The sequence below is a fragment of the Platichthys flesus genome, chromosome 12, assembly GCF_949316205.1.
Source record: "Platichthys flesus chromosome 12, fPlaFle2.1, whole genome shotgun sequence".
In the NCBI taxonomy this organism is placed as follows: Eukaryota; Metazoa; Chordata; class Actinopteri; order Pleuronectiformes; family Pleuronectidae; genus Platichthys; species Platichthys flesus.
The window spans coordinates 1,716,390-1,737,981 of record NC_084956.1 but is presented as its reverse complement, the minus strand read 5'-3'; the positions used below and the strand labels follow the sequence as shown (position 1 = coordinate 1,737,981).

At 44.7% G+C, this 21,592-nt stretch overlaps 1 protein-coding gene across 2 annotated transcripts; it reads left to right on the top strand.

Annotated features, from left to right (window-relative positions):
* Positions 1-453: 453 nt before the first annotated feature.
* b3gnt2b (UDP-GlcNAc:betaGal beta-1,3-N-acetylglucosaminyltransferase 2b) lies at positions 454-20,483 on the top strand. Of its 2 annotated transcripts, XM_062400996.1 has the most exons (3): positions 454-603; positions 12,674-12,837; positions 16,544-20,483. In XM_062400996.1, the coding sequence occupies exon 3, from the start codon at positions 16,563-16,565 to the stop codon at positions 17,754-17,756; it is 1,194 nt and encodes a 397-aa protein (XP_062256980.1). In that variant the 5' UTR covers positions 454-603; positions 12,674-12,837; positions 16,544-16,562; the 3' UTR covers positions 17,757-20,483. The 2 variants fall into 2 exon arrangements, with proteins under 2 accessions (XP_062256980.1, XP_062256981.1); XM_062400997.1 differs by lacking the exon at positions 12,674-12,837.
* The last annotated feature ends 1,109 nt before the right edge of the window (positions 20,484-21,592 follow it).

Genomic DNA, 21,592 nt, shown 5'->3' with positions numbered 1-21,592 from the left:
TATCTTAATCTAATTGGGAAACTTTCAATATTACAGCAGGAAGAGGCAAACATAGGCCTCATTAAGCAATAAGCAACATGTAGTACTTAATTAATAGGAATATACAAAATATAGAAAAGTATGAATGGAATAAAATATAATGTGTACCGGGTAAAAACAAGAAGAATATGTGCAGTGTGAGAATACTATACATTAACATAGAAACTTTTGATAAAGTTTTGCCTTCCATTAATACCTCATTATTAATAAAGTGCTCATTTAATCCAAAATCCATAATAAAATTATAAGTGTGTGTGTGTGTGCTCCACCTAGGATGACGCTGTGTCACCGCAGAAAGACGTAGCCCTCCTCCCCCTCTTGCTCCTCCCCATGCTCCTCCTCCTCTTCCCCCAGCTCCTCCTCCCCCTGCTCCTCCTCCTCCTCCTCCTCGGTGTGTTCAGTCTCCTGCGCAGCTTCAGCCCGGAGCAGCCGGAGAAACGAGGAGAAGCGTCTCGTGGATGTATTGAGAGTTTTTCCGCGTGACGTCGTGTCGCCGGAGGGAAGCCGGGGCTCCTCGGAGGAGCAGAGGTCCGCACGCGAGGAGGAGAACCCCGCCACTGAACCGTGAGTAGTCCTCCATTGCTCCTGCGTGTCTTCACCTCCACACGCACACACACAAACACACACACACAGACAGACACACACTCGACTTAAACCTGATCCCCTGACGTGTTACCGAGACGCTGCGACACAGCCAAGGTCCGGGCTGGTGAAAAAGGTGACGAGCTGGGAAAACCACCAGAAAACCAGTGGTGCAGGAGTTCACCAGTAGGAAACACAATCAACAGGTCAAAGTCAACACTCCAGTGGTTTCACTGGTGTGAAGTGTGACGCTTCGTCCCTGTGTTTGTGTCTCTCACTAAGTGATTAACTGGGACGTTTCCCCACATGTCTCTGTTTGTATTTCCAGTTTAAACTGTTGTGTTATTGTGAGCTAGATGGATGTTTACTGGGAACAGTGGTTGTGTTTATTAGCTGTGTAAATAAGTGTGATCAGATCCCTGAGGCCTGAGACACACCAAAACAAACAGACCCCTCAAGTTCTATTTGAAGCCGGCACCTGAGAGAAGCACCCGGCTGTCTGATGTTTACAGTAACTTGCATCTTCGTTCGATTCCCTGTGGTCGGGGATGCAGCTCCACTTTCTCCCACTGTCCAGAACGTGAAGCCAAACTCCTCGATGGCGCCATCTTGAAAGTTCGTAGCGTGGTAGCTATGAGTTGTCGTGAGTCAGTCTCTTTCTAACGCATTAAATATCTAATTTAATTCAAACTTATCAGAAAATTGCACCATGTCGACACTAGCGTCCAGAAAAGATCACAAGAGTGACTGCAAACACTCAATCGAGCATGGCGGGTCAGTAGGTGGCGCTATACCCAACATCAGCAATCAGTCAAATACCAATGAAGAACACCGGGGTCCCAGTAATAATGGGCGGAGCGGACGCCACTGAATCTGGGTCAGGTGGTGCGTTGATAAAAACCCAAAGTGACACCGTTAGCATGTGAAATGACTCAAGAGACTTCATGAGTCATGGTGTGATCGTCCCTGAAAAGCACCTGCACCTGGACGGAGTGACTCACTGGACCGCAGAACCCGAGTGAAGCTTCCTCCATTAGTCGACTCCTCCTCCTCCTCCTCCTCATCCTCCCCGACGCCACACGTGCTCGGCATCAATCTGATAAAAGGTTTTAATCTGATGAGCAACAGTTTCCAGAGTTCGGCAGATGTGTGTGTGTGTCAGCTCCTCTGCTATGTTTAGACATTTAAAGTCTAAACCACACGGTGGATCCACTGCCTTCCTCTGACTCACTGGCAAATGAAAACTGGGCTAATGTCTGACCACACACAGTGAAAACCATGAAGAAAATTATATTAAAATCAAGAAGAGCACAAGGTTCATTTCCCAGGAAGCAGGCGAACTTGATTTAAGTCTAAATAGGGACGTGAGCCTGTTCTCATACCATGAATACCAAACCCTGGATATCTTATCTCAGCTCAGTGTTGTGTTTGTTCAGATTGTCTTCCATGACAGCAGCTCTTATTGTCTTTCCATGGCTAATCTCTGATACGACTCTGTATCTGCCTGGTCAGTAGCTTGAGATATGAGTTGAGTGTTACGCATGTCTTGTGACGAGTGGCCTTGGATAAAGGAAGTGTGTAGCGATGAGCTGTTTTTTATTTTAAGAGATCGAGCTGGTTTCTCTTCAGAGGATCCAGTTGCTGCTGTGGTGGAGATCCAGATGTTGGGTCTCGGCCAAATGGACGAGCGAACACTCCCTCATCTCATCTCAAAGTCATGTCAGCCATTCAGACGAACACTCTGCATAGTTAGTCAGTAATGTCTCCACATACTGAGTCACATGCCTTCTCCTTCAGCTCAGGAACAGTCCCTCAGCCGCAACGTGCGCTTTACTGTGAAGGAGACGCTGTGACCGTCACAGGAAGTGTGATTCACCTGTTGATTAAATCAAACCTGTGACCTTTCCACGGTCAGGACACCTCCTCTGCCTCCTCTGTGGGATGAGCAGGGGGGGGGGGGGGGTTGGTTCCATCTTCTTCCTACAACAATTTAAGAGGCAGGTTGGCTTTTCATTAGCTAATGAGTGTGTGTCTGTGTGACTTTGCTGTGCAGCAGAACACTGGCGGCTTCTGTTACTGGTGAGAGACTCTAATCAGGTTTCTAACTCTTAACGAACGTCCGACGTGTTTCTCGTAAAATATTAATATTGCTTTTTTTACCGAGGTGTCGACTGAAGCGTTCGGTAAATTTCAGATTCAGAGTCCTGGCTCCTCGCTGCTCTGTGTTTCAAGGTCGCTCATTTCAGCACAGCCCCAATGGGAGACCTGAAGAGACCCACGGGCGCTGCTAATTATGGGGACATTCCATCAGGGACTATAACCACATTCTCATCGTTCATGTTGACACAGAAATATGAAAGGAACCCATCTCACACTTCCAGTTTGAAATGTACATCTCTCAGCAGAACTGTTCTGCTGTGAGATCTCTTCTGATCCTGGTTCCAGCATGGGAAATGCCTCTGATACCACAGGAAGTACAGGGACGAGTAATCTGTGCTCTGATCAGGTTTATTAATTTCGTCCAGATAAAAACTGCAATTTCCTTTTCCCCCCAAAATCAGTTCTTCTTAGCCGCTCCACAGATGAATTCTAGATCTATTCAACTGTGTTCCTTCTCAACCTTGACGTACCACATGATAGGGGAAGTCTGTAGTTTCATTCTGTGTGAGCCGGGGGGGGGTCGTTGACAGAGGTGTGAACTGTAGTGAAACCTCCTGGGGATGGAAGTCGAGACTGTTGTGTATGTGGCTGATCTGTGTCTTCAGCCTCCTCTTCTGCTCGGAGATGGTTTGGAAATGGAGAATCACAGTCTGCAGTAATACAAGACAAAATGACATTCATTGCATTCCCAGTCAAACAAAGACATCCAGGAGCTACTGGTCTCGGCTGCTCCCACCACCATCGGTTGTTTCTTTTCTGTTTGGGGTGTCAGGAGAAACACTCCACCACCACATTCAGCAGAATTCAGTCCGGTTTCACCGAGCATCAGCGGGACAGCAGTCATGGTTCAATACCAGCATCGCTCAGCTGGTGTTACTGGTGCTGGTGCTGTGAGCAGCTGGTTTATGGCTGTGAAAACCTCTCTGTGACTTGTGTATCATAGTTTTGTTTAAAAATGTGGATGAAATGATTGGAAGTTGGCTGGATGAGAAGATGGAAACCAGTTTAATCTCTGTATTTTTAGTAAATTGAATCGTATAGCACCAACTGGAATCAGGGGAAATCATTGTATCTGCAGTGACCCTCAAACTGAACTGCACCCCCGAGAAGGTGTTCTCACAAAGCATCAGCAGTTGTCTGTCACTAAATGGTTCCACTGCATGTGTGCTAAGTGCTCGGTGCACCACAACGGCACATTTGCAGTTTCAACACAAATTGTAAAACACAACGTTTGACCAAGACTGCTGTGGAGACACAACTTCCTCTTGCTTGATGGCTTAACACGTTCCTGGATCAGTTAAGCCCCAGGACGCACAATTATGAAACTTATCTTACAAAATAAACTGTGCAGAAAAGAATGCATTTATTATTACATTTTACATCAGTAAATTGTTTATTTTATTAATTCAGCATCTATATATAAACTTGTATTTTACTTGTTTTTACTCCCTAATGTCAGCGTCGGCAGCTGAAACTCCAAATTGATCAGATCGACTCTAAGTAAACTCGCACATTGTTTTCTCTCTGCAGCAGAAGTTTCTCAGCTTCCTGTGTTTGATGATTAAACAACGTAATGACCTACATTTTCTTTTTATGACCAAAGAGGAAACCGAAGTCAGGACTAACTATAGCACCTCTCGTGTCGGTCGTATGATGAGACACTTAAATATTTCGATTTACACAAAACAACAAAGTAGAAGTTACTCAATGATCACGCTCGTTCAGATGATCAACAGTTTAAACATCACCAACAATGACTCTGGGAGAATCCAGAATCCAAATGGGTGTTTGCCAATGTCTGAAGTAACGGCTGTTATTGATGTGCTTGGCCGCCGCTGCTTTGCAACATCCATTAAAACCGGCTTATAGGGATATAGAGCGGCATGTACACAACTAATCCATAATGTTGCAGCCATTTTACCGACATCAGCAGCTCCTGATTATGGTAAATACATTTGCTTTAAAGTCTGTAATGCTTGGGCGGGCAGGGGGGGGATAAACTCACAAAGTATTGCCTATGATGACAACACACACACACACACACACACACACACAGCCTTTACTGTAAGTGATACTGTAAAAGCATTCCGCACATTGTGCCAAAACTTGTCTGAGTGAAGTCAGACAGGATGAACTGGTTTTTCTTTGGAACTCGAGCGTTTTATGAGATTAGAGTGAATCATCTGTAGGATTTGACACAGTCAGCGTGATGATGCGTTAAACCGACATCTTCAGATCAGGTATTCCTGCCAGACCTGTTCCAGAGCCGTCCTCCCTTCTCCCTTACTTCACCTCACAAGTGAAACCAGGAGGTCCCGCTCGGTTTAAACCCTTTGACCTTCAAACACATACAGAGAATCAATGCCATAGAACTTCTTTTAATATCTGGTTTGTCAGTGATAAGTGAAAAATATCACAAATAAGTAAATCTTCCTGGAAATGGCTGGAAACTGAAGTCTTGCCAGTAGCAGAGAAGAAGAAGTGAGTTCTGTTAGAACTGGTGTGATCCCTCTTCCCAGGACTGTGATGGATTGACTGTACTCTCTAGTTTTAATGATGCTGTGCCACTCATCAGTCTGATTCAGTGTCTGGCAGCTGCTTTACCACAATGAGTGGAAAGGAGAAGTGCTCGGGGGTGTAGACGAGCTGTGGGAGCTGTAATCTGATGAAGGGGAAAATGAGCCATGGAGATATTAGACACAGAGCGACTGTTTGGAACGAGACGGCACTCCGAGCTACCTGGATTCAGATCAAGACCACATCTGAGACGTTAAAGCTCCAAATATTTACCTCGGAAAACAGACTTGATGAATAATTGAATCTTCTGCAGGTTTACAGAAGAGGCCTTTTCTACTGGGGGGGGGGGGGGGGCACTTACAACTACCTGTAGCTTAATGCGTGGCCTTTGTCTCCTGGTCTGATTGTGTTTCCACTGTTTTCCGCCCACTTCAGAGACACGTTCCTGGGATTACATTTCAGCATAACTCAGAAGGGGGGAGGGGGGGGGGGTTCTAACTAAATCCGGTGTCTGAGTACTGCAGGGAGAACAGAGTACAACTGCTCATCTGCCAACAACACAGTTTAAAACACAGGATATGGAGCTTAGCACTGGCAGGAAATGAATCTCAAAGTGCTGGTGTTATTTCAATTATATCGTCATAGGTGCTGTAGACTGCACGGTGTCAGAGCGTGATACCAGTATAACCACACTCCCCCAGCAGTGATCAGGTACTTCTGGAATCCAAACTTCTCATGTCGGTGCAAAACTTTATCTCAGTACTACACCGCCAAGGGATTTGTTCCCCTGTCCTTTTTTTGTTTTTGTGAATTTTAGCAGGATTTCGCTAAAAAGTACTGATATGAATTCCAAGGAAGTTGGTGGAGGGAGGGGACATGGACCGGGAAAGAGATGATAAGGTTTGGGTGCGGCTCCGGTTATTTTTTAATCACTTTCTTTATCATTGCAAGTGGATTTTTGTGCATTTTCCAAGGAACACAAATTCAGGAGTATTTAGAGGAAAGCTATTTATGAGTGTGCATCACAAAAATTCTAAATAATTTGGTCAAACCACAACAATAAATGCGGTTCCTGTTATATAACAAGGAGAAGCTGCCGCACAGAACCTGGAGGGATTGAGATGATGCCGCTCACTGTACGTCCCTCCTCTGTGTGAACTGCTTGGAAGAGATGACACAGTCTCGATGAAGAGGAGGAGGCGTCTGGGCTTTAGCAACAGGATGTGACTGTTTGGAGACGGAGGTCACAGATCAACCAGTGCACCGCCGCCTTCCATTGTCACGAGCACAACACAGCCAGAGAGGTGGTAGAGAGGAGGTTTATCATTTAATATATTCTCTGGTTGAACTCTTTTTATCTGGCGTTTACTCTCTTTTAGCAGATTGTGCAGGTTTGTCTGGACTCTTCCCTCTCCGCCTCATCCCTTCTTCCTGCTCTCGATCCTGAGGAGGTGTCACAAACTTATTTAGCCATTTATGGTTCATAATTCAGAAGTAGCAACTTCACAGGAATCAATCAGGTCTCCTCAACTTGTTACAGGCTGTTTCAGGCCCATCATTTTTGATTCTATTATCTTTTAAAAGATAAGACTCTCTCACGCACTTCATGATTTACAACCTGATTATTTTTTACATGATTTTGATCTTAGTTGAGACTAGATGCATATCCACAGACAGGAACTGTGACAGACAGGAGCTGCAGCACATGAACACGTCAGGATCCTGTTTAAGAAATGTGCTCATTGTGTGTCGCTCATTGTCTCGTGCATGAAGAAGTGTCGACTGCGAGCGGGGGGGTGGCTGGGTTTCTGCTCACTCTGTTATCTGACAGGAAAATTACGACTTCATTAATTTGATTTATTATCACAGAAACTAAGGCTGGCGAAAAAATAACAATAGCAATAATTCTCATCAATAGAAATTTAACAAATAAACATTATATATATATTGATGTGTTAAGAATTGTGCAAACACATAATTGATCTCGCTCAGAGTTTAAAACCTCAACTTTCCCTCAGGAGTAAAAATCTGTCTTAAAACTATTTGTATCAACTGATATGATTTAGTTTTTCTACCTTTATCATTTCTGGTTTTATCTTCCAGCCCAAAGTACAATTGAAGAAGTTGTATTGTACCCAAGTGCTTAATAATCAACATTTATGGATTTCTTCATTTTGTTACCATGATTTATCACATCACTTAAACACTGTAATGAGATGGTTGAATGCCTCACTGCATTAGCTTGACTTGCATTAGTGTAAACCACACCATTGTGTTTGTTTGTTTGTGTGTGTCCTCCCTGACTCACGCACACTTCCTGGTCTACCTCGCTTTCCCTCACAAGCCATTTGTATTAATATATTTTTGAATACTTGGTGACCCCCTGGGACCTTGTCTTTATTAATGTCTTTCCTGTACTAACTCTTGTCACTAGTTTCACTCAAAGGCTGGATTATCATGTTGATCATTGCTCCGGCAAATATGATGTCTTTTGACCTCTTAACCCCGTCTCTCTAACCACGGCTCTACCAAGTGTCACTTACCTGCTCACCACCAAACCTCAGAGAGTCAAGGTTAGCGACTCACAGCACAATATGTCTGGGCTTACATATCTGCTAGAGGCGTAAGTGGTCAACTGTCCCCGGGAACTGGTTAAAAAGTTGGTTAATGGTTCATAGTTAGTGATTTATAAGGCGCTTGGTGCTCAAGTCAGGCCCCAGACGAGGAGTGATTGATATCAGTGCCAGGAATTCACATCAAGTCCTCCACAGCTGGTAATCTTACACACTCTACTCACGCCGGTGGAAAGCGTACGGTGCATTGTGCAGCCTCAGTTGTGTAAACAGATCAGGTCACACTGTGAATCATGTGTCAGGACTGAACAGGGTTTGTGTTCTGCATTAATTGAGCGTTTGGCAAAAGACAGTGACAGCGTTTATCAGTTCAGTCCCACACGTACAGTACAGAGCGTGAGTGATGTGAAGCATGTGGCAAGTGTCTGTTGATAATGAAGAGTTCCATTCTAAGTTAAGTAAGTATGTGTGTGTACACGTTTCCTATTTAGGACCTTTTCCAGAATACACACTGACCTTGTCTGGACCAGCAGACCTTGTGGAGACCGAAGCCTGAATCATCTACGAGGTCCTGGTTGAGTTCAGGGGTGATATGTGAACTGTGGTTAGGGTCAGGTTTGAACTGGTGCAATGCAAAGTGCTTCAAAGGATGTGGATACTGGTTTTTGTTTCCTCTTTAGATTAGATTAGATTAGATTCAACTTTATTGTCATTGCATAGTACTTCTAGTACCAGAAGTGCAAAAAAAGGAGTTAAAGTGCAGAGTATTGTGCGTATATGAAATGTAAATAAATAAGATATGTACAGTAGCAAATATATATGGAATAATACAGTTTTAACAGCTTTTGTTTGATATAAGAACTATGAGCAGTAAGTAATATATCTGAACCTTTCCGGTATTAACACTGACCTTGAATTTGGTTTAGGTTCGGGGACAAGTTTCCGTTTGGCTGTCAACAATGAATGGAAGTCAATGCATTGTGTCACAAAACCCTCTTGTGTGTTATTATTTTCAGCTGCGACTAAGAAAAAGCACCACCCACTCCCATTTTTAAAGGCCGGTGAAATCCTCAGCCAGGCCCACGAGTGTCACTCCAACACATGAAGCTGGACCTTTGGCCCTTACTGGTGTGAATACTGGTGATGACTGTCGATGTTTGATGGGCAGGCCCCAGCTCAGGCAGCCCAGTCTCTCTCGGCTGCTGCCCCTCAGGCTATTTATGGTTCTCATCTTTCGCACCATGTCGCTATTAGGCCCACATTCCCTCCTGCCAAAATATCCTCCTATATATTTCTGACCCGGGTCAAGCTGTGCTCAAAAATAGCCCATTGGTAGTGTGTGTGTATGTGCTGTGTGTGTGTGTGTGTGTGTGTGTGACATTCTAACACTGGTCAGATAGGCTGCTTTATTTGCATAGTGCGAGTTAAAACTGCTTTGCGTTATGCATGAACGAACAGCCAGTGAAAACAAAATGCAAAGCACTCCTAGAGGTAACGCTGTACAGAGCAAAGTGCCGGTGAACCAGAACAGCTGAACCTCCTGGGGGGGTGGTGGGGGGGGGGGGGGGGGGCAGGCAGTAATCGTTGATGGGAAACATTGATTTATTTGCGTCTTCAGAGATGCTTTCCTTCATGGGCCATTTGTGAGAGAGATTTATGCAACAGGCTCTGAGAGCATCTCGAGCTGATTGCATTTTAGCATTGGGCGAGGCGGCCTCAGTTTTAATTTTTCTTTTCTTCTGCTTCCCTCGGAGGACGTCACGTCGAACCCCACTGTGGAGTTTAAGAAGCAGAACATGACAGAGGTAACGCTTCCCCCTTTATGCTGCTGATTAGATCACTGTGTGTTTAGGGCCCGAGCAGCGACCGTGCAATGGCCTTTCTGCTTCTCGTTGGATTATTCAGGCAAATACATTTTTGAAGGCTTGAAAACTCACCAAACTTTATCGGGCCTGATGAAAATGTACGTATTCTGGAGTCATTTCTAAATGTGCGTGGCAAAATGGCTCAATAGCTCCCCCTACCACTCAGCGATTCGGTCTGGTTTAACCAAACCTTCAAGGAATCGGTTAAAGAAAAGTCCCTGGCCCCAATTTCATAAACGCAACAGGAAGAATGCCTGTTGCGTGCCTGAACACTTGATGTCGTGGACCGTTATCAGGTCCCAGAGACAGCAGCTGCTCCAAAGCCCGAGCTTCAGTTGCATCATGTGGAGAATGGCTGCGGGCTCAAAGCTTTCCTTAACCTTCTGTTTCACTTTCCTCAGGGTGTTTTTTGACGTTTTCACCATTTCCCCAGGGGAATAATTAATGGATCCAGTTTGATATCTTGGGGTGTATGTAATTCTGTGCAGCGTAATTTAATTTAAGGAGACCTTGGCTGAGGTATGCGCTCCACTAAGTGCCCTTCCTAGTTAGGAGGGAACTTTGATTATCTCTGCCCGATCGAAGAGTTCGAGCAGTGGAAAGAGGGATGAGGAGGTTTGAAAGCTCCGGCGGCAGAAGGACCTTCAGTGATTTGAAGTTAAGAGGAATACAATCTAAACTCCACAGGTTCCCGGTGCAGTTCGGTGAGAACGGGTGTGATGTGCTCATAGGTTCAACTTCTTGCTGCTGTTTTATGAACAAATTGAAGGTTGATTGATTTCTGGGGAGCCTGGCAGTAATGTGGAGATAAACGTATGACTGAGAATCTGTGCATTATTCAGTGACATTATATAAAGTCAATTGTTTTCATTTTTTGCTAGAAACATTACTTGAATAATTAAGTGATTTTTAAAATATTCTACAACCTGCTCTGCTCCTCACCTGTGACTCACTCCATGGTGTCAGCAGAGCATAGCTCCGAGGAAAACTGGAGTTTGAACCATTTCCCAAATATCTTACCCACACTTGTTAAAACCTGTCTCCTGGTGGAAGAGCCTGCAGGGAGATGGTTGAATGTTTAACCAAAATTCCACTCGCTCATATCATTCCATTGTGCTCAGTGCACCGTTCAAACACTTCCATCAAACTACCAGTGAGGGTTTCTTGTTCTTCTTTGTATCATCCGTCTTCCCCCTCTGTCTGTGAGGCCTTGAACTTTGTCCAGGAGACCTGGTGTGGCTTCAGTGTGGGACACTTGTCTGCTTCGCTGCGTCCTTATCTGCTGTCCACAGACGAGGTAATCAGCAACCTGAGCCTGGGTCCGTGCTGGTGACCTGTTTCCCACTGGTGGCTCTGGGAAGCTTCTAGTGCAGCACTGTGCGCGCTAACGTGCTAAACTCGGTTACTTTGTTATTGTTAATAACTTTGAGCTGCTCTTCCCGTAGGAGAGAAAGCTGCTTTAGAAATAGTTTGAGCGTTAACGTGTGAGCAGGTGACGATTCCCCTTTACACTTTGTCGTCTTATGTAATGACTGATTGTGATTGTCGTACAGTTAGTTGTGTTCTGTGCCTCAAAAGCAACTTTACCTTCACCCTGAATATTCTGTCAACTTCTTTTCAGCATAGAGGTACAATAAGTAAAAACTGCTGAAATGTACAGAGAGCATTTGCACTTTTATTATATATATTTTTTTTTAATACCTGCAAACCAAGAGTAAATCCAGAATCCAGGGGTCCTGTTCCGATCGGAGACACAGAGCCGTCCCTCTGTTAGCTGACTCCTCTGCTCGGCTCTTTTTATCTGAAAGTGAATGTTTCAGGCAGTTTGTTTGCTCACTGTGAAAAGTGATATGCCCCATTATCTGCTCCTTCCTCATATCTAACCAGCACGACCCGCTGGTTAATGATTAATGAAACTCTGCTGTGTGTTTAAAGGGTCCACACCAGGGTCTTTGGTAGGATCCTATTCTGCTGTTATTTCCTTTTTATTTATTTAATTTGTGAAGTTTTAGCTGTGCTGATTTATCCAACAGAGACAAAGAGTAGAATTATTATTGTTTATCAGGTGGTGTCGTGACATCAGAAAGGTTTACAGCATCGAATAACAACACCAAATCCGATGAGCCCTGAGAGACAGCAAGAACAAGGACTGCACTGTCTAAAGCGTAGCAAATACACAAAAGGAATTTGTATATTTGGTTTACAATATTTACCTTGGATTGAAATTGACCAGCCTCCGGGATGGAGCCGGAGTTTCATGTCAGACTCGTTCGTGTTGTTCCTCAGCCAGTGAAGCCAGGACCAGGATGTCCTCGCTTCCGGGTGTAAATCTTGTAGAAGCACAACGTTGTCTGCTCGTGTGCTGGTTGTAGAGATGAAATGATGTTAGAGTTTTGTATCACAATTGCATCTTGGAGATTTGCAGATTTTGGATGATTATGATAAACAGTATCCACCAAATCTTCACGGTAGCTGCAGTAATTAAAGATTAAGATAAACATCATTTTAACCCCAGTTTGCATTGAAACTGGTCATCGCCCTTTTTTTAATACTAGAAATGATTAGATGGTAGTAAAATCCACATGTATTGTTAAATCTGATCAACATTCAAAACCTTTTAAATATTCAGTTTATGATCAAGTATGATGAAGAACTGTTTGTTTAATTTCTGGTTATTAATGAGCTGTGATGTAAGTTATGTATCTATGTTGTTTTTCAAACCATGCTTGATCATGTCAGTCAGCGCTAATCGATGACTGATGACAGGACAAGCTGTCGATCACAGAGTCTAACTGTGAGAGCAGCTGCTAACAGGCTCTTCCTCCTCTCTCTCCTTCCTTAGTTCACATTTGTTCGATTTGAAAAAGAACAGGAAGCGGTTAAACTGTGGTGGTTCCCGGCAGCCGTTGACACACTGGTTGTTCTGTCTGTTTTCAGGTTTAACCCTCCTCCGCTCCGCCACGCCCCCCCCCCCCCCCCCCCTTCTCTCCCTTTCCTCACCGGCTCCTGTTCCCCAGAGGGCAGATCTAAGTATGGGGTAAAAGAGCCGAGAGGAGACGCAAGGACGAGACAAGCTGAGGAGGCTCCGCTCACCTGCACAGGTAACGTCCTGCTGTGTGACCTCAACCCTCCAGAAACATCCCAAAACACATTTCAACCTCATGAAGGCTTTTGAAATTGTTAGGACCGACAGAATTTCTTCACAATGATGATTTTGTCGTTAAAGTAGTTTACTTTCTTGCCAAACGGTCCACTTACATTCATACAACATCCACTGTCTAAATATTACCATACATGGGAAGGACAACAATGGCGTACAATCTATATTTGTCCTCATAACTATAGAAATACACACTCACTGTCCTAAGACCTGCCGCTGCTCTTCCTTCCTCCCGTCCCTCCCCCACCCAGGTGAGACGCCGCCTCACTGAAACCTTCTATCAGGTGGAAACCTCGATGTTCAAACACAGCCTGGCATTGTCCCGTCAGATCTAATCAATGCACCACGCCCCTGCTGTCTGTGATGAGCTGGAACTCTGCAAACAGCATCATAGTCCATCTGGCTCACTGTTGTGGAAAGATCCAACCTGCACTGTAAATAGTTATCTATGTTTTAAGAGCCAAGCAACAGAAGGGAGCGTTATAAAGGGACTAAGGGTTTATTATTATTTAGAAATGAAGAATGTTCACCCCTGTACGGCCGTTCTGCCTACATTTTAATTATGAGCGACTTATGGTGCAATAATAGAATAAAAACTAGGTAAATATTCACCTAAAATCTGCCACAGCAAATTATTAAAAAGGTGCAGAAGTCTTTTATGGCCAAGTTACAAGTTTAAGTCTGATCTTGAGACACATGTGATGCCACATGTTAATATCAGGTTTGAACGGGAAGGTCGTTTTTTATTGTTTTGATCGAGAGACCCCTACTGGCTGAAGTTATGTATTTAATTGTATATTACGCCCCAAAAGCCGTTGAGCTATTTCCAGATCCTTTGTACAAACGTGACTTTGGACACGCCCTTAATGCTCCTTGTGCGTTGATCCATGTAATACTAAGACGTGAAAAACCTGCTCCGCTCACTGGCATCAGAACAAGAATGTGACTTCACTAGTTTCAAAATCTTTGAATTAATCACCGTCCTTGTAAACCAGTGGGTGAACTGGTCTGGTCCCTGATCCACTGCTCAGCTCAACCGGCCTCGTTACCACATCACAGGCCAATCAAACGCCTCCTCTCCAGCTGCAGGAGGTCGTCAGGCTGCAGCAGGTCACTGTTTGGTTAATTACACGTCTGGTCAATCTGATGTTAGCCGTTCTTCTTTAACCCCTCCCAACTCATTTCCCAGAAGTCCTCTTGTTTGTTTAGCAATACAGGAAAGCATGTGCAACAGAGAAAGAAAGAAAAGGGGGAAAGGGGGGGGGGGGTAAAGAGGTAGAGCAATGTCGGGGCTTGTCCCCGTTTGCAACACAACACTAAACTATCAGGATTATGTATCACCATCATCATCCTCTGTTGCTGTCACAGAGAGAAATGAGCAAAGAGCAGCGAGGAGAAGGATAGAGGAGGACAGCTGGAGGAGGGGGGGGGGGGGGTGGGGTAAACAAAGGGAGAGGGAGCAAACAGGAGTGCAGTGGTGCAGAGATGTTGCTAGGAGGCCGAGAGGAACACGATACAGAGACAGGAAGGAGACGGGTGACTGGGGAGGAAGGAAAAACCAGCTGAGCCGACGTTTACCCAGTTTGACTTCTCAGATTGAGTTTGTTTTCAATTGGACTACATTGAACATGGTGTTTCTCATTCATTAGAGTGTGTGTGTGTGTGTCATCTTCCACATCATCTCTTTTATCATGCTATCTTTCATTTCCCATATTCGGTATCTCTCTCTCTGTGAGTCATGATACAACTCACAATGAGATCGATCAGTTGGGCCACAGCCACAAGGATTAATCAGCTTCTTCAACGGTGTAGTTCATCAGCAACCTGAGGAAGAGTACAGGAGTCCAAGCAGATGTTGTGGCCTCTTCGCTGGCACAACGAGGAGGAAGAGGAGTGAGAGGCCCTGAAAGTGGAGGGAAGGGTAGAAGGAGGGGAAGAGGGGAAGACATGAGAGACGGCAGAGAGCGAGTCCTCAGCAGGGACGTGTGATTCTGCCAAAGCAGAAACCCGAGGTGGACTCCAGCCTCCTGAAAGACTGTATTGTCTGTGTGATCCCGGAACTCTCGGGGATTAAAGTTCTCAGTGGCTGTTGCAGATTTCTGTCAGTTGGATTCCAGAGAGGCTGAGGTTCGAGCTCAGGGAGTTTCTGACCAGTAGCAAAGAGAAGGGAGTGAGACCCATGAGCCAGGCAGGAGTATGGCACCTGCAGAGGAAAGATTTAGGCTATTTCCAAGGTAAACAGAAAGTGAATGACCCAAACTGGCAAATATGAAAACAGCGTGTACAGATACTCTCCCATATCGCGTGTCTGAGAGTTACATTAATGTTTATTTGCTGCAGCGAACATGTTTGTTTACCTCGTCCACTAACACCGACAATCACTCTGCTCCCTGTGACGCTCCACGGCTGAAACCAGGACCGCACGCAAGACATTTAAATATTTAAATATCATTTAAATACTTCTGCCTCTCCCATGTTTGCAGCTGTTATCATTTGAGCAATTATTTTTAAGTACATCAACCGCAAAACGCCCACCAACCAAACATACAATCTGTTGTAATGCACACCTCAATAAAGCACCTTTTATCTGGGATTGTGCAGACAGTACAAATGATTAACAGGAGTTTCCAGTAACTGTTTCATAAAGCAGCTGGTTTTACAGATTAATCTTAGCACCCCCCCTCCCTGTTGAATGTTTTTATTACAGGCTGGACACTAGTTTGATTGTTTTATTGTGTTTAGTTTGCACTGAATCCAGAATGTGAACATGCTTCTTCTAGATGGTTAAACCGGCCTGTTCGGTCAGAGCACTCACACCCTGACTGGTTCCCTGAATCTGAAGAACTGTGCAGAGAGGTTTCCTGACCGGCCGGCACAGAGGGGTTAACAGAAATCACAGAGCCAGACGATTCAGTGGCGCAGCAGCAACTAATAAAAACATATCTTCTACTTGACACGTGGTCGGAGGCAGTTTCACAGATTTGTGCCCGGTTGGCAGCAGCTCCCTTCTTAACTGAGGCAGCTCTTACATCACATCCGAGCACTCACCCCTGAGAGGATTGCAGAACATGAGAATGCAGTGAATGGAGGTTGGACCTAAAAAGAATTAACCGATCAGTTGAGAGCTTTAATATTTATAGCAGGGACGGAACATAACAGCCCATCCTGGTTTGTTCCCTCACTTGCTGAGTCAGCAGTTCTTGGGATGTAGTAGCTGAACTTGACCCTTGACCTCTCTGTTCAAAGCAGCAGGCAGAGTCTCTTCACAGGAACAAGTGAAGACACCGGAAGACTGTGGGTGTGTGTGGGTGTGTGTATCAAGGTTGTGTCAGGAAATTGTTGCTTCACTAAAGGTTTCACAACTCTTCTTCTCCTGTGTGTAATTCTGCGCTGACCTGCTCTACTTCTGACTTATTCTGGGTCGACAATACAATTAACAGGAATTCCCAGTCGACGTATTCAGTGTCAGTCAAACAAGACAAGGTTAACTGTTCATTCATATATGAACATTGCATTTGTAGTGTTTATTTATTTATTGAAATTTGTCAAAAAAGTATTGTTCAATAATCTAAAGCAGGAGAACAGCTGTTATGAGCTGAAGTGTGTTTGTGTCCCTAACGCCCTCCTCCTGTTGTGTGTCTGTCCAGGTGGGTGCAGGACACTGTCATGGCGGTGCAGCGGAGGAGGCTGAAGCTCGTGGTGACAGTGATGATGGTCAACCTCTTCATCTTCATCCTCATCTTCCGACAAAGCGGCCAGGACAAGAACGGGCTTCACAAGGTGCACATCCCCTCCGGGCCCTTCTGGAGCAAGCTGGCTCCCGCCCCGGCCTACTGGAACCGCCAGCAGCAGATCCTGGACTTCCAGAACAATCCCATCCTGGCGTCTAACTACAACGCCTCGGAGCTGCCCGATTGGCTCATTGAGACCAGTCTGTCCAGTGACCCCTGCCAGCCGAACGTCAGGGCGACCACTCAGGTGAAGGACTACAACTCCCTCCCGGAGCGCTTCAAGGACCTGCTGCTCTACATGCACTGTCGCTCCTACCCGATGATGGTGGACCAGCCTCGAATCTGTGAGGAGCCGCCATTCCTGCTCCTCGCTATCAAATCCCAGGTATCGCACTTCGACCGGCGCCAGGCCATCCGTCAGTCCTGGGGACGGGCGGGCGTTGTGTCCAATCAGACGGTGGCGGTTGTCTTCCTTCTTGGAAACGCCACAGCCTGGGACCACCACCCGGATCTGTCCAGCAGCCTGCGGGACGAGAGCCTGCGCCACCAGGACATCATCCAGTGGGACTACCGGGACTCGTTCTTTAATTTAACTGTCAAAGAAGTTCTGTTCCTGGAGTGGATCCAGATCCGCTGCCGGTCGGCCCGCTTCATCTTCAAGGGGGACGACGACGTCTTCGTCAACACCTACCGCATCCTGGATTTCCTCAAGGGCCTCTCGGAGCCCAAAGCCAGGGACCTGTTTGTGGGGGATGTGATCACCGAGGCGGGGCCGCACAGAGACAAGAAGGTCAAATACTTCATCCCAGAGAGCATGTACGTTGGGAAGTACCCCCCGTACGCAGGAGGGGGCGGGTACCTCTTCTCCGGGGACGTGGCGGCCCGGCTGCACACGGTGTCGCACCGGGTTCCGCTCTACCCCATAGACGATGTCTACACGGGCATGTGTCTTAAAAAAGTAGGGCTGGGCCCCGAGAAGCACAAAGGCTTCAGGACCTTTGACATAGAGGAGAAGTACAGGGCGAACCCCTGTGCCTATAAGAGCTTGATCCTTGTTCACCCAAGGACGCCGCAGCAGATGATCCAGATCTGGACCTGGCTCAGCAGCCCGGACCTGAACTGCCAGTGAACAGGGTCCCGGAGGAGAAGTGGTAGATATTTGATCTGGAACAGGTCCCGGACTGAAAGGTGGCAGCTTTAAGTTAAGATATGAATGTTCTGGTCACTGGAGCCTCGGCTCGGTGCAGTCGAGCACGAAGACGTATCGTTGGCTCCGTTTCTCAAAACCACCACCATAGTATTTGGGCTTGATGTCGAACTTCCTGCTTTATCATGTCAAACGAGCTTTACCCCAAAGCGACCGTGTCTGTCTTTGCGTGCACATATTTATATTTCACAACTATTTATATGGCCTTTAAAAATGCTTTAACACTGTCGGCTCCACGACGGAGCGTCCCAATGCTGTATTATATAAAGATGGAGACTGAAACCCGTGATGTGTCCACCTGGGGCTCTCTGTTCTCCGAGAGATCTGAAAGATGTGTGTCTGAAAAGAGTGAGAGGTAAAAAACAATGGTTCCATTTACTGCTGCGAGCTTTAAAGGAGCTTCCTGGTGACATCCTGGTTGCTGGAGGCTTAGTTTGTGCTGCTACTCCCTTCCACACTCCCTGAAGTATTCACTTGTGACTTGTCCCACTGAGAAAACAACTTTTATTTTCTGTTTGCTAATTTACAAAACATTCAGTTTCTCTCTGATTCCTCCAAATGGTGCTCACTCTCTTCGCTTAATCTTTTTTTTTTTTTTAAGATGTATAGTGTAAAAAGTTCAAATCCTTCCGTAGTTTGGAGAAGGGGGAGTTTGGTGGAGGGGACACGTGGTGAGGTCGGGACATGAGGGGACAGGAGTCCAGCTCTGTGCAGCTCAGCAGGTCTGGGCCGGACATGGACGGACACATCGAAATGCTGGTGACCTCTGCTTCAGGCTCTCACTTTACACAAAATGAAAAACAGACCAAAAAAGAGAAAAAGACTCTTTTAAAAACCCAAAGTGCATTTTCAGTGAGACGTGAAGACATTTGTGTGTCGACTCGTGTTGAATGTTGTTGAATGTGTCGACGTCAGAGAGTGAAACTTGTTTTGAACATCACATCGAGACGTATCGGCCCTGATCCTTAAAAAGGCTTCATCTCATAAGTTTGTGTCAAGTTCCGTCTTTACTCCTCATGTGAGGATGGAACCGATTACAACCCTTTTTAAAAAGTGTATTCATGAGAAACTCCCTCTGGTTTCAGACGTGTTTGGTGATTTGCTCGACCTTCTCTCCAGGAACCTGTATGTTTGAACGAAAGCTTAATTTGATTGTCCCTGCTCGGATCCCCGATGTTTGTCCTCACTCACCGTCTTTTACTGTCTCCAGGAGAATCATGTCCTGTTCCTCTTACAGCTGCGTGTGTAACGCAGACACACACTTGACACACACACACTCACCTCTGTGATGATTCAACGGCCGCGGAGGAGGAGACGCTCTTTCTGAATGTCCGTCTCTGATTCTCTTCAGGAAGTCAACACTTAAAATAAGTGACACAAATGTTGGTTTGAGTCTCGAGTTCAGGTCGAACCTGGTTGTTAGAACGTCTGATGTGAGAGAGAGAGAGAGAGAGAGAGGCTGTGGAGCTACACCTCTGTTAGAGCTCCCCCTGCTGGTTAAAACCGCCCACACTGGCAACTCCTTGACTGAAGACTGTAATACAACTTAATTTATTGTGTCCTGTTTGTGTGTCCGTTTGTTTTGTGTTGACCTGTGTTGGTGTGAGAGTTGAGAGACAAATGTAAGTTATGACAATCACCGTGTTGCTCTGAAAGGTTTTGTTTTTTTAACGTGTTTTTTCTGAGATAAACAACTTACCAGACACTATTTTTGCTTTTGTGTAGAAATCTGTTGTCTCCATGTAGGATAAAACAAACACTGAAAAAATAGGAGACACACAAAAAGAGCCGGGAACCGAGTGGAGCTCATTCATTTACTCAAATTCAAAATCCATTCGTCGCATGTTTGCTCGTCGCTGCAGTTTCTCACCGACAGGCGGTGACGTTAAATCCTCGCTGCACACGGCTTTTAGCTACGTGAAATGTTTACATGTTATTAAAAAGTCCTCATCATTTATTTTTTTATAATTTCTACTTCTGTCCGATGATTGGCCCGTTTGTGTTTGTTCACTTCTCCACGCACGTATGAAACGTCTGTGTGGATTTTACTGCCGGGTGTTTTTCTTTGAGAACCTTTGTCTGGTCTCTATAAACCGTCAGTGTTTCTCTGGGCTCATCTCCCAGGATGTGTCGTTCTCAGCGGGTATAGAAACCATAAACTGTGTACATCAATAACACAAGGCAAAAATATACAGTACAAATGAAAAGAGGTTAAAAATGGACCCGGGGGAATTGATCCCATTTAAATGAAACATCGAAGAGTAATAATGTGATAAAAATACAGACGGAGCCTTCAGACATCTTGATGATCACAGGATCAAATCTCGTTTGTGACCCACAAAGAAGGTTTTCACATTGAGAATCATTCACTTCCTTTAGCCGTCATTCATTTCTAATATTTGCTGCATTGGTAACGTGTAATTCCTGAAACCTGTGGTTATTGTTGCACCGTCGGAGATAAAAACCAAATCTGTGCCTGATGTTTGTACTGTATGTAGAAGAGTTTCCTTCAGCCATGCTAAGCGTGATCGCTTTTTTTTTATTACCTAGAAAGACTTGATTGTTTGAATAAAGTTATATTTTGCTGTTTTTGTATATACTGTTCTATGCATTTTTATTGTAATACAAATAAATTATGTGACATATGTACTGTTTGTTCGTTTTATTTTTTTAAAGCTATGACCACATCTACCACACGTCCAAATGCTATCGTTTATAAAATAGAGATGAGATGATAAAGTTATGCAGTTAAAGTAACTTATGCAACTCAACTTGATTGTTAATCCAACTGATCATCAGTTCATCAATTGTCAAGTTAACTTAGACATTTCAAAAATGTATATTCTTCGTCAAGCCTCTAATCATAGGTTCACATCCCTTTTCTTTACAGTTTGTCAAAGATGGTAAAACAGTTATGAGCAAAAAAAGTTGTTTAGTTTGTAACAACTTGAAGAACAAGTAGAACTATTAATTATTTCATGAGAAGAAAAACTCAGTTTTCTTTGTGGAAACTCCAGATTCCACAATTATGAAACTAAATTAAATACAATTTATTAAAAACCAATACAGATACATTTCGGAGGCTGCGTTATATTGTCTGTGTCGATGGTTAAGAATGAATTACATCAGATTAATTGGGTTTAATATTTAAAATCTTTTGAAAACACTGAGGCTCATTCAAAAGATTCAAGCACCTCACCAGCAGAGGGCAGCAGCGTGCTCTGCTGAAACTAAAAGTGTTCATTTGTTTTATTTTGAAAATCTAAAAACAAATATTGTGGTTTTGTTAAGAAAATTACAATAAACAAATCACACAACAGAAAAATTTGACAAAAAAGGTGAGGTGTAAGTTTTACTTCCAGGACCTTCATATCATTCATAGATGTTTTATCACTAATGGAGATAAGACATTAAATGATATTGGACGTCAGCAGCTTTTCACAGAGATGAGCTCCAGGGTGTGGATGAGACATGGTTTTCATGGTGACCGTTTTCCCAAGGGAGACCCCCTTATCACCTGGTGCAGAGGTGTGTGTGTGTGTCTGTGTGTGTGTTGGTGTGTGTGTTGGTGTGTGTTTTCTCGCAGTTAATAATTTAGTGGCCCTTTGAGGGGGACACATTATAAAAAGTTAAAGGTGATTTGGGCTCAGATCTGTTTTTCAACAGGTTTCAATCTTTGCCTCTGAGTCCATTACACACACACACACACACACACACACACCCTCTGAGACTCATAAACATTAAACCAGTGTGTTTTT

Coding starts and splice junctions, on each gene's coding strand:
- b3gnt2b (XM_062400997.1), top strand. CDS start 16,563: ATGGCGGTGCAGCGGAGGAGGCTGAAGCTCGTGGTGACAGTGATGATG.